The 14182-nt window shown below is 38.7% G+C and overlaps 1 protein-coding gene across 1 annotated transcript in view; it reads left to right on the plus strand.

The window, feature by feature from the left end:
• Window positions 1–174: 174 nt before the first annotated feature.
• The window catches only part of LOC135496832 (uncharacterized), a 160954-nt gene continuing 146946 nt past the window's right edge, over window positions 175–14182 (plus strand). The window contains exons 1-8 of the mRNA XM_064786375.1: window positions 175–402; window positions 5943–6039; window positions 6672–6702; window positions 7299–7446; window positions 8833–8896; window positions 10935–11127; window positions 11629–11687; window positions 13653–13777. Of these exons, the coding sequence (XP_064642445.1) occupies window positions 244–402; window positions 5943–6039; window positions 6672–6702; window positions 7299–7446; window positions 8833–8896; window positions 10935–11127; window positions 11629–11687; window positions 13653–13777 (876 nt within the window). The 5' untranslated portion in view covers window positions 175–243. The remainder of the gene's footprint in view (window positions 403–5942; window positions 6040–6671; window positions 6703–7298; window positions 7447–8832; window positions 8897–10934; window positions 11128–11628; window positions 11688–13652; window positions 13778–14182) is intronic.

A 14182-nucleotide genomic window follows, 5' to 3' on the forward strand; every position in this document is an offset into this window, starting at 1 on the left:
TGATCCAATTTATGGAAATAGCCACTGCGAACGTCGGTCAACTATCATGACTATAGCGGTATTGTGTGGTACTAAGGTTGGCCAATCCGGAGTTAGATATTGCACTAGCACCGAGGATACTTTAATTCACCATTCGAGCGCTGCCACCTAAAGTCAGATCTCATTTCAACAGCACCGAGGTCACTTCAGTTTCCCATTCGAGCTTGATAAGTTTCTTTAACATTTCACAAATAAAATGGTGATATGAACTGGTATATCTTTTTTTCCTTTGCGTTCGCGGCCTGTTCAGCCGCTGGCGTGTCCTGTGAGTATTTCCAGCTACATGAAGGGTTTGAGTACGTGTATAAGGAAGAAGTTGAATGTCACCTGCGGAGTGCTGGAACTATACAGGTCAAAGCAAAGGTAATTATAACACATTATGTCTATTTGCGTAGTTTCAGGCGTGCTCTTGATAATGATAACGGTAAAGCGTCCATCACCGGGAGGCGCCATCACATCTGCAAGAAATTTTGCATGATTTCAGAAAGGTAAATTACCAAGCTGTTGCCTGCCCGGTCACCTTCCAGTATGCAGTCACTGTAAAAGTTCACATCATCAGATTGCGCATTTACCATGGAAAACAAAATCTGTCTAAAATATCGGACGCTGGTCCGATTGTATCCCCGACTGGACCCATGCCAACCCGCGTGCAGTGCATAATTTTGTGCAGACCGATGCATTATAGCCGTTTATAAAGTCCCAAACCATTGATCGGACCAGATCACATCGCTCACGACGTCATAATTGATTGAGACAACATTTTAAATCTGTAAGTTGGATAATAACGTTTACAGATTCGGCAATGCCTGGGATTGCGAACAAGTTGCAATGATCTGATAAGCATTGATAATTCGGCATTTTCGGTACCCCTTTGAAAAGCTTGAATATTTCAGTGTCCAAAGTACATTAACGACCAATTTAGTAATAGTAATAATTTGGACAAGGCCCCTTATGTGATTGGAATGGTGGTTATGGTTCAAATGTCGTTCGAATTCTGTTCAAGTTGATATTAAATTTTCGTGAATATATCGTCTTTATATTGAAATTACTGTTATGTCTCCTCTAAGCCAGGTGAGCACGCTGAGTAATGCTGTGTCGAAATGTTCGGCCATGCACTACCTAGCATGGGTTCCGCCCCATCAATAATCTAACAGGCGTTAACATAACTAATCAAAACGATCATTCCTCATCGCGCAGGTAGTCTACCACGCATAACAAGGAGGGGCTGTTAATAACCTCCGGATGGTTAATGAGATTCTTACACCTCAACATGATTAATACATGTTCCATTGACTTACAAAAAGTATACCAGGGTTGATTTGATGGAAAACCGATTATTCTGGAATTTAAGTTATGTCTTTGATAAGGCATGTGAATATGCTAGTTACAAGTACAGTTCACCATAGTTTTCCTACTAGAAGTGAAAGAATTATCCAACTTTTCTCATTGTTAATGCGTATTCCCAAATGTGGTTTATGCGTATCTTGGACGTTGTTAATTGGAGTACGGCCTTACGAGACGGTCAGTTTGAAACATACATCGTCTGCTATAGGAAAAGTTGTTTATGGTACATACCATTAACGAGACCGTATACGGTCTCGTTAATGGTATATACCGTTGTCCACTGTGATATCGTACCAGACCAGATCATCTTCGTGCGCGTTTACTCGGTAGACCAATCACCCATATACAATAACGAGACTTGCAGTGACGTTAGAAGTATAAGGTAATAAACGCAACAACAAAATCGTGAAAATAATACAAATGCACCGAATTTTGTACACAAAGTGCGAAATACGAAATATGAAAATGTATTTCACCGAAGTCGTTGACCCGTAGGCCTTTCACCATAAACAAAAGGCAAATCTAAGACGGCCATATATCACCCTCTTATAGAAATCTGTCTGATTCTTATAGGCTCTTAATTGTTGTGGCCCTTTACAATATCAGGCTGATATTTGTATAATAGATCATTGTCGGTGACATGTTGAGAAATGCTTTTATGGATCACACGCTCCAATAATTTAGATGGTAAGTTTAATAACGTGAATAAGGTGAGAGGTCGGTAATTGGATAGCGATGATTTGCTGCCCTTATTTTTAAAGATAGGAATTATTGTACTGCTTTTTTTCCAACAGTTTGGAAATATACCACTTGCAATAATCTTTTCAAACAGCTTACACGAGGGACCATCTAGCGAGTTACCAACCATCTTTAGCATCTTATTAGTTATTTCATCTTACCAGCAACCATTAGAAGCATCTAAGTTGTATAAACGTTTCCTTAATAATACCCTTAGTACTAACGGTGACTGCTTCCAAAACAGAGCCCGTTTTCAGCGGACAAAGGGGAGAATAATTTTCATTTACACTGTGCCAGAATTTGGTCGTGAAATCACCAAGGAAAGCAGCACCCTGTTCGTCTTCCACTGCATGCATGATATCCATTACAATCTAATGTTTGAATTCCAGATCAGTCCTTATTCCCTAGTTATTTTTTAAGAACCCAATAAGCTTTCGAACTTGAACTTTTGTTGTCAAGGGATTCACACACATGTTGACGGTGGCCTGTTTTGGCATCTGTGATCATAATATCTCTTGCTAAATTTTCGTGTTCTTTGAACCTATCATAATTTGCCGTATTACAGGCTTTCAGAAACTTTTTATGATACTTATCACGAAAATCTAGAGCATTTCGTAACCTCTGATTGAGCCAAGGTGCATCTTTTGAACTTATGATCACATTGTAATTGGGTATATTGGCTTCAAATATAGTAAATAATGCTTGTGTAAATGCCTTGGCCGGTTATTATACATCATTATTCAAAAGAAGACGATCCCGATCAACGTCATATTATATCGCATTATTACTATTTTAGACTCAGGCTGTTCAAAAAAGGACAATGAATTCAATGTGATGTAGTGATGAGAGCCTGAGATCGGGGAGTGAACAATTAGTGCTTAGTCAAAGAGACCAGGCGTGTCGGAGAAGATTAGATCAAGACACAGCCTAGAGGTTGGGGTAATTCTTGTTGGTTCATGTAACTCGGTAAGGGAATGCCTATTGCTTAAATCACACAAAGTGTTACCCTCGGTATTAATGTCATCCTGTCATCGTATCTTATTTCTTCAGTTAAAGTCTCGCCAATTATGACAACTTCATCTTGTAAGTTAAGGTCCCCTAATTTAGAGTTAATTGCATCAAAATATATATTCCTGGCTGCCACCGACTGAGAGGGAGACCGAAGATCCTAGGATCATGTTACGTTTATTTATGAATAATTCCAACCATACATTTTCGTAATTTACATGGACGAAGGAAAATTAAAGCAAGAAGCAGAGTGTTCATAAGAAATAAAACAGCAGACTTCCCTGGTCGTGGGAATCCACAACGTTTTGCTCTGAATGTTGATCGAGAGTATCTTGGCCGACTTTTGTTTTTAAATAGGCGTATTCGTGCCCTCCAAAGAGCCGGATCACCCGCCATTATAATGAAAACCTGAATGAAAGTATCTTTACAGTGTATTTCTGTGAAAGCCTCTGGCCTCTATAATTCTCTACACTCTGGGGATTTTATTCTCCTTGATGATCATTCATTAACCGCCATGATCATTGTCATGGTGTATTCTTTCATTCTAACAGAGTATTACCGCGGGATTTTGTTTCCCCGGCCGTTAGGCCTTCTTGAAATATGCACAACGTCACCATCGAGAGGGCAAGCAGAGCACACACCCTCAGGTAGAACACAAATGTATAAAAATTGATCTGAATTCAACTCTCACATAAGACAGAGCTCTCCCAGCCAGAACAGGGATGTTCCCAGAAAAAAATACCCCCTTCCGCAACCTCCCGCATTTAATCTGTAATCCCAGGAGCCCCGTCTGCCATGTCAGTTGTAGCATCGTTTGAATTACAGTCTTTATTTGAAAGACTATGTTTGAATCAAAGTTAAAGTTGGCTCCCTGCATGGCATTTTGTAATCTACGCGGACGAAGACAGAATACAGTTTAGGATCAATTTGCTAAAACCAAATCAAGTAAGGTAAAATGGGGTAATTGTAGCCCCCTTTTCATTTATAACTTTGGTTATGCCAGAAATTTCTAGGCACATTAACTAAAACTGGCCTGCATCTTGTAGTAGCACCTCATACAATTTTACAGCCTGCATTTTGGTGCACTTAGTCTAAAATAATGCCTCTGAGAGACAATAGAAGACTCGTGGTCTTGGGGTATGGGCGGTTATTACCGCAAATAAAGACAAACCAAAGCAAAGACACTTGTGTAGCATATCAAGGACACGTAGATTGATACTCCTATGTGTGCCACATCAAAGACATCTGGACCATACACCACATCAAAGATAACGATGCGAAGTCAACAGGCGGCGCCACCGTCTTGGGAAAAGTAAAAACGATTTCGACAACTATAGGTTTTTGTTGATATAAGCGACTATTTTTATTTTTATAATCATTTTTTTCTCGCAGTGAAATTTTTATTAATTGATTCAACTTCAATAAGTTAAATGAGAAGAAAAATAAATATCTCGACTTGAAAAAAAAATTAATTTCAAATTTTTTTTCTTGACTTGAAAAAAAATATCTTGACTAGAAAAAAATCATTTCGACTAGAAACAAAAAAATCATTTCGACTTTTTGAAGCAAACGGCTTGCCATAGGAGAGAGGTGGCAAATAACAACAACGTCAACAGGCAGCGTACGGCCGCCAGCAATCTACAGTGGCGCCGCCTGTTGACTTCGCATCGTTATCTTTGACGTGGTGTATGGTCCAGATGTCTTTGATGTGGCACACATAGGAGTATCAATCTACGTGTCCTTGATATGCTACACAAGTGTCTTTGCTTTGGTTTGTCTTTATGTGCGGTAATAACCGCCCAGGAGTATCAATCTACGTGTCCTTGATATGCTACACAAGTGTCTTTGCTTTGGTTTGTCTTTATTTGCGGTTATAACCGCCCATACTTGGGGTATTTGTAGCTCCTGACTAAAATTCAAAATTGCATGTTTTGATGTTTTTTATGTATGAGAACATTTTTTCACAGGTTTATGGTCTATATTAGTAATAAAGCTTTCGATATTATTAGAATCTAGGTTGACGACGAGATCTTGCTGGTATCAAACGATATTTATTGAGCACATTTAGTGATGTTACATTGTATGTAATTCGGATAGATTTATGATCAAATAATATAATTGGGTATAAGAATTTAAAAAACTAGCATTTTCATGATTTATGACAGGATATATCGAGCAACTTACTACAAATACCCCGAGGGTACCTTGGTCAGAAAAGTGACTTTGAACATATTTACTTTTAATAATGACATCAAATGCCGTATACAACATTCTCTACACTCAATACTGATCACCTGAACCAAGTTTAAAATACATCAATGCTCTGCAAGTGTGGAAAATTCAGACCTGTAAAAAGTTCGATCCCAACTTTTGTTGTGCATGTGTCTGATTTGTTTACTTCTTATAGCCAAAGCTCTTACACAAAATGATGCATAATTCAAAACTATTTATGTTGTGATACTCAAAAGTCCCCTCTTTCATATCTATGCTTGGGTTGGCTGAATAGTTCCATGGTTACCGGAATATGAATCAAAAACATTGCCAGGGGCTACAATTAGACCGGGGCTACAAATACCCCATTTTACCTTTCTGTACGTTTTGATCAAGTCACCGAATAAAAGTTTTATTTATTTAAATATACATGTACTTATCGTTGCGATTTTTACGCCACATTTTTGCGTTTTCAGCGGACTAGCAAGATTTGATTTGGATTGAGTGGATAGCATTTTGACCCAGGTAACAGAACTCGGGCATTTGCTTAGTAAGCGTCGAAGATATGTTACTTTTCATCAGCGCGACTCCAATAATTTCAGGTGAGCTTCACTCCTATCAGGAAAACTGGTAGGAAATTGGAGATATCACAGGCAGTGTATCGAGTCTTCCTCAAGGACAAGGCATCGGGACAGACAAGTGAGTAGACTATGGAATGTAAAAAGTACTCACATTATGGAAATTTTAATATCAAATATTTTCGTACCGGTATGCAATTAAGAAGAGATCATCAGATTGTTTTAAATGCCGCTGTTTTTCTTGTTTCACTTGGCTGGTATCCCCATTCTGTGGCGTCACCTGCAAACTGTCCGAGGCATGGCCAACCACCTCTGCGAGCAAATCGAGCTCCAAACTGAAGATCACATAAAAAATAAGCAATGTTCTCCTACAGTACATCAACCACGGCTCAAATCGTTTTTTCAGCTAGTCACTTCGCTATAAAAAACATTAGTAGAGAGGTGTCCTGATTAGAGATGTCAAAATGAATGTAAATGACCTATTTGGGACCAAAACTAGTGTCCTTAATAGAGAGGGTGTCCTTAGTAGAGAAGTGTCCGCTAAGGGAGGTTCTACTGTAGTTATGATCGTAAAATCTGTGGCTGCCCCTATCGATATGTTGAACAAAACATATCAACCCTTTCAATATAGCAATAGTTTCAGCACACCCTGTATTGTACATAACCTTTACGAATAGGAAATCGCACAACAATGCATCATGACAGGTGATCGAGTGAGAAATGAGTGACGAGTTGTTGTTATTCTCATTGCAGGCAATGCCGATTCCCTTGACTTCAACAAGTGGTGAGTATTCACTTCTGCACTCGTAATAATAAGTTTTCAAGCTTATGAAAAACAATGTAAGGCTTTTGAAAAACCCTACTGTAAAGATATCTTTTGTGTCGAGGAAATGAAAAGCTCCAGACTAAAATGCAAATTTCCCTTGAAAATCGTTTTCATGTATCTGTGCAACGGAGCGTATACATTATCTGTCATTAGAGCACTTACTACACACAAACGTTTGTGTACAGAAGACGTAGTGCGGAAAACTAGATTAAATGCAAAATGTGAAAAAAACATTCAAAATGGCCGATGGCGAATTGTTCTATTACAGTTCAATTTCGTCGTTAGGGTTTTAGGTCCGTCTTCTAACAAACTTTATCACCATTATGACTCAGCCTCTCCAACAAGGCACTCGGGGACGAAACAATGCTTTCACCAGGACCAAGTGACTGCCAGACTGTGTAGAAGTAGAAAATGACCCCATGGCCGCCAAAAGCGCAGCGATTAAAGCGCATAGAATAATTTGTTCCCCGGACATTCTATCCAAGAATATTTCGAACCTTTTACACCGGCATTAAAAGCCAAGACCCGAACATTGATCAATTATATGATTTCAGGTTTTCCTTCGTCATCTCTCTTGATCATGGAGATATTGAGAAAGTCTACCACCCGCTCGAGGAAGACCCAATGATTCTTTCCATGAAGAAATCGTTTGCAGCCCTGGTATTTGGCAAGCTCCATTCCCATGATGATCCTTCACTGACGGTAAGGGAGCAATTATTCCTTGTTCTAACATGTCTAAGAAACGATCCTTTTTTTAGCGATATTCGGAAGATTTGCTTCACGTTTTCACTCTTTTCAACAACTTGACGTACACTTGATATGAATACAGACCTCGTACTTGAATATAACGACCTGAAACAGCAGAGTGGACCGATTTCCTTCAAAATGTTGGGTTTTCTCAGCGATTTAGTTTATAGGCCATTTTTTCCTGAAAGTGATCGACGATTTTCCAATTGTGACCCGTTCAAGCAAAACCAGTCGCATGTCGCACATAAGATGAGCCTAGATGACACCAGGAGATAATAGAAGAAATTGATGTCGTCAGATTTCACATAAGGCAGACAATAGTGAAGTATCCACCTGCCACGCCCAGAGCGAAATGCGACTGGTTTTGTTGGAACGGGTAACATTTGTATTTTGCTATCGTCTATTGTTTAACATGCAATGTGTTGGGCAAAATGTAAAATGATTCTTCTGATGACGAAAATAGTGTGCAACCAATAACTTAACAAATATTCGAGGACCAAATTGCATCATAATTGTATCAGTATCCGTCGTTAGCTTTTAACGAATAAATTATTGTTGCCTTTGCTTTACTAAATGTATACTTTCATCCGGTAGGCATACAACATAAAACAAGTCTCGTCCGGCGAGTTCTGTTTTCGCGAGTGCTCACGTTTATATCAGTGACCACATGATTTGGCAATCACCCCATATCCTTGGATAATGTTCAGGAAAAAAGAACGAGGTCTTTTTCTGTTCTTTTAAAGTAAAAATTCCTACCGTGAATCAATAAAAAGGATGGAATGCACAGTTAAACTCGTTGCCTGGTTTTGTCAACTTTTTACCTTTTTACCTTTTTGAAATATATTCATGCAAAATCAACGAACCATCGGCATAGACCAACGTAGTGTTAAACTTCTACGATGTTACCTGAATAGCTAATACCGGAATAGCTAGCCAATCTAGCTTTGGCAAATAGCATTCCGCGAAGTTACTATTTATAGCTCACAAGGTCATTTGCATAAGATATTGATGACGTTTTAGTCACGTGACAGTCGGACATCGACACTTATTTCTACGCATTTGAGCTTATTTCAAAGTCAATTATCTTTGACCCTGCATTGTTTTTTAGCATGACTTATACCATAGAGTCAGAGAGAGAAATATTCAGAACAATTATGTAGTATTCCAACACTCGGACATGTGCCAGATTGAATCTAACTGCCCGAGTTAGAAAGCCTGAACCCATTACGAAACCGCATGTTTGTCCGACATTGCCTGTAATTCAGCGATGGGGAAATAGAGGGCAGCAGCTGCAGTGACCTCATCATCGCGGAATACTATTGGTATTGATTTTTATTGCAGGATGTCAGCCACGACCCAATCAGTGGCAAGTGGAACTACACCACTCATGAGAATGGCCACGAAGGTAAGAAAGTATCGCCACCGGTGTAGGATTCAGCCAATAGGCATGTGTTGCAAGCTTACATTTTACGCAAGGAGGATACCGCGGTGACGTCACATCACGTGATCCCGACCCATATTAGTGATCGCTATGGCCAATCAGATTCAGTCTACTGACAGCACCAGCACTGAACACATCTCCACGTCTCGCTGTCTGGTGCGCTCCTGTACACAAAAACACCAATAGACATGAAATATTGCAATACCTAGGATGGATTCTTCCTGTGTAAAATAAAATTTACAGAGCAGATTAACTTCCACGAATAAAAAAGACGTTTGGCGTGGCCAAAGTGCGGAAATAATGTCTCCGCTAAAATACACTACGAAATACACTAGGCAATGCACTACGCAATATACAGTAGAGATGCAGTTGAGTTTGTTATTGTTTTGACTTAGAAGCCCGCCCATATCATAATATATTCATGTATTCATGAAGTATGAACTCATTTCTGTCCCATACAACTCTAAGAACAGTCAATTTCTCCTTAAATCATCACCAAAACCGCGATATCCGCAGGAAGATTTCGTTCTAGTGTCCGAAAATGCATGATCTTACAGGGGCGCTAACTCGACAAATAGAGGGGATCTATGGGGATCTATGCGAGTTTTAGGTATTACAGGTCTCGAACTTGTAAAATCTGTAAACATGCCTCCAAATCCCATTATGATAATGAAGAGATTGCCCCATATCTGGGAGACTGTTTTGAAACCATCGCTAATTTTGGAAGATCGGTGCCGGCTATTTGGTTTAAAAAACCCTATTTTTCCCCATCAAAACAGCACTTTTCATTATTCAAATGATAGCTTATTGTCTGAAGACTTATATCATAGCAGAAAAGTACTAATAACTCTGACTTGATGCGAAAAATCTAACTTTTTTGATGACTTGATTTTCCCTTGGCCGTGGATCGAGTTTGTTTACAATATGCAGCGCCATCTTGGAAAAGCCGTGACGTCACCGCGGTATCCTCCTTGCATTTTACGTTTACGGTAACGATTTGACGTCATCCTCAAGCACAATTTGCCGCCGACAGAGGACTTGACGCAATGACGTCATCGACTGACGTGAGGCTTCGCATACGGCTGAACATTCTTTGATCTATCACTCAAGTTTAACCACCGCTAAATTATATATGCGCCATGCATTCCTCTTGAAATTATAGGACCGTATACATGAGTATAATATACTCATTGAATTCATTGATCACAAGCTATAAGACTGGGCTTTGATTAAATCGTAATTTCACTTATGCGTAGCAAGCGATTTATTCGTAAAAAAATTCCGTAGAGGCACTTAGAAAGCGTAATCGTTAACAGAAAACGTTAGCTTGCGAAACCTCACTATTAGCTGATCAACTTCACTTTTCTCACTGATCCTATACTTTTACAACATGCACTCGCGTGCGTTCTATAAAAAAGCGGTAGTTCAACAGTGTCTTAACAACGGAAGTCTGCATGCGCAGATGTGCTTGAGATATTTTTTATCTCATCATGTGAACATTGCCGTGGTTAGGAATGGATTCCTCGCGTCCTTTTCTGTCACTGAACACGGAATCAACAGTGCTGTGATTATAAAAAAACATTGGTTGTGTTAAATTCTAGGCTATTTATGTTCACGCAGCATTCGACTGGTTTTGTGCTATATTTTGGTTTGAATCGGACAAACATATTTTTTGTACTGGATTTTACTGACCACTAGCATAGGATAAATTCATAGATTATCGCAATACACTTTTTCTACCATATTTGCTTGTATAGTTGAATTATGTGCGAGAATGTTCTTGGCTCTATGTCTGAGAGCCCAACATTAACAGAAGGTTGCGACTCGCGGGGTGTAATCTGATACGAAATTCCGACTCTTGTGGTTTTGTGTGAAGAATTTGTCAGAGAAAACTTAAATAGATCAAGGTTGGATGCCCGACATTACAAAAAAGCGAGAGGTGAAAAAGTTCGTCACGAACCTAATCGTGCATGTTTCACATGTTTAATTAAATCCCATTCAGGACTTCACAGTGCTACCTACATGGCCGAACCGACTGACCAAGGTGTCCGATTTACCAAAACAAGGAATGAGCATCCTCATCTAAAAGCGGCTGTCAACAATTACACCAAGGTCCTGCATTATGATTCGCATCTTGGCCTGGTGTCTCGAGTCGATGTGGACGAGTTCATCGAAATCGGAAATGCACCAAAGGGGTGAGTACTCTAGTACCACGGAAGAGAATAGTACCTTTTTTAATGGAGCAGTAAACATATGTCTACGGCAGCGTTTTAATTCTCGTACATTTTTGTAGTCACGACGTTTTTCTCGTAATAACGAATTTTTTGTTAGGGGGATGTGAAAGCGGTCAACCTTTCATACGCAAAAAAGTACGAACAAAGCACCATATATAATTCCAGCATGTTTCTTAAGCAATGGCAGGTTGATACAAGTGTTGTAAAAAAAATCTTTATGACGAGTCCTCAGAGAGAGAAAAGATATTTTTTGGCGGCACTGAAATTCTGCCGTAAAATCAGCAAATAAGAGTGTTTTAACCATATTGCGTATCGTTCTCTACATGTCGCGACGATGGAACACCAGAGGGGTTGGTTTTAGTTCAATACATATATGTACCTAAAGATAATTGACGGTACTCATGTTTGCCTATTTTAACGACAGTTTTAAAATAGTATCGTAACTACCTTTTCCTTTTCTAGCTTTGATCCGTTTGAGAATGACAGGCCTGCCAATCCAAATGACACGTACATCAGAGCAGGTATGTTTATTGAACAACATATTGTCTTTATCATCAGACTCTGTTTCCTGACGTATACCGTCTTTTGGCGCCATATTTAAGACGCCCGAAAGGATGAATACCTCGCATACTTAAAACAAAGGTTAGACGTAGTGGATTGAACTGATTGGCTCAGATCGTGGCGCAGACCTATGACCAGAGACACCCACTACTTGCAGGCCAATACTATTGGTCGATGGGATTTCAAATGAATTGAATGGATTGTATTACCTGACAATTGCGTTTGAGCTTTATTCATGGCGTGACCGAGGCAGAGCAAATGGGCAATGCCCAATCAACACGTGGGCAAATGTATGGTCACTGTTATTTGCATTAGTGGTATAGGAAGACGGCATACGTGAGGAAACAATACAAATTATCACCGACAATATCGAATTTGAAATCATTACGCTATTTTTCCTTGCCGGTTTCGCGCCATAATAGTCAAAATCTGTTTTCCAATGTACATGCATGCGCCTATGGCAAGCGGAGTGTCCAGTAATTAAAAAAACCTAGTTTTATTAAAAAAACCTAGTTTTTTACCTAATAAACTAAGTTTATTTGGTAAAAATATAGGTTTTTTTAAAACAACCTTGTTTATTAGCTAATAAACCGAGTTTCTTTAATAAAACCAAGTTTTTCACCTAATAAACCTTGTTTCTATCCACAAATGTCAAGTTTAACAAATAAACTTGGTTTTATTCCCTAAAATATAAGTTTTTCATCCAGTGGTAATAAACTTAGTTTTATAGCAAAGAATCTTGGTTTATTAACAATAACTGAACAAATGGCCAATAAACCTACCTTTTTACGTAAAAAACTTGGTTTTATACAAAACAACTTAGTTTTTTGCAATAAAACCTGGTTTTATTGTAAAAATGTAGGTTGTTTTGAATAACTGGACAAACGGCGTGCAAAAACCTACTTTCTATCGAGAAACTTGTATTTTCTACCTCGCCCCATGTACACAAATCCGCGATGTTATCGGGACGAGGATGGGCAACCTCGGCACCACGTGGTACTAATGCTGCACTGCACTGCACTCTGTAAACTAGTTAGTGAGACCCTAACCTCATCCCAGATAACTCAATGTAGGTAGGATCGAGGTTTAAAAATGTAAGTTTTCTAATAAACCAGGTTTATTTAAAAAAACTAGGTTTATTAGTAATAAACTTAGTTTTTTTAAATAAACTAGGTTGTTTTGGTAATAAACCTTGTTTTATTGAATAAATTGACATTTCTGTACAGAAACTTATATTTTATACGATTATGTTGTAAAAAACCAAGTTTTTTAGGTAATAAACCAGGTTTTTTAGCATAAAATGTAAGTTTCTGTTAAAAAAACTACTTTATTAGGAAAGAAAGTAAAAAAACTTGGTTTTATTAAAGAAACTCGGTTTATTAGCTAATAAACAAGGTTGTTTTAAAAAAACCTATATTTTTACCAAATAAACTTAGTTTATTAGGTAAAAAACCAAGTTTTTTTAAATAAAACTAGGTTTTTTTAATTACTGGACACTCCGCTTGCCATAGCCAAGTCATTTAGAATAAACCAACAATGATTAACCCTTAAAATGGAGAAAATATATCGAGTGATAAAACAACTTTTCAGGGTACAGCGTGAAATAGCCCACCCACCAATGAAACGTTCGACTTTTTCCGGACTGGCCTTGAGAAAAATCTTTGTTTCAGCCTCTCAGGAACAGAAACCAATATAAAAAAATAGCAAACAGTTTAGAAAACATTATTGGCCACCCGACTAAGCAGAAAAGACGATAGTACTGAAATGCATTCTCCTGCTTTAGTGTGTAAATTTCACGGCCGTCTGGATGGAAAACTTATATTCCACATTATGGGAACTTGCACCCATCACATGAGCTCGTTTGAGAAACAATGCCTCTTTAAACATTGTTAAAATCCATGATATAATGTTCTCCATATTTGCAGAATTCCCAACGATGGTTGCTTCCAGCACTGGCCAGGCTGCATTGGTATCAAGAAACCAACTTCATGACGTGTTAGTGGTTAAACCAGTTGTTGGTCTAATGGACGGGATGATTCATGTCGATACGGTAAAGGTTTTACTCTCTGGCCACAGTTATATCTACATGTATACCTATTACGTTTTATATTGTAGGATTTCAAAACGCACCTTGACCCTCAAGTTCAGGACTCCACTGATGAGACCAGTCAATTTATGAAATAATGGTGCCATCTGAGAAAATATATTTGTTGATGTGTTAAAACACCTTTTCTTTCAGTTGTTTCACAAAATCATATACCCGGTACGCCGACAGGTACCATCGCTGCACCAACTCTTGCAGAATAACACTGTATTCCGAGTGGAGTGACGACGGATACATGTTCCATGCAATGGCTTAGAGATGGGGAAGACTGAGTTTCCCTAGCGTAAAACATGCCGCGAATATTCAAATGGGGAGGGAGAGGGGAGCATTTATTGATATTCCTCCGAGATA

Source organism: Lineus longissimus, chromosome 12, assembly GCF_910592395.1.
Source record: "Lineus longissimus chromosome 12, tnLinLong1.2, whole genome shotgun sequence".
Lineage (NCBI taxonomy): Eukaryota > Metazoa > Nemertea > Pilidiophora > Heteronemertea > Lineidae > Lineus > Lineus longissimus.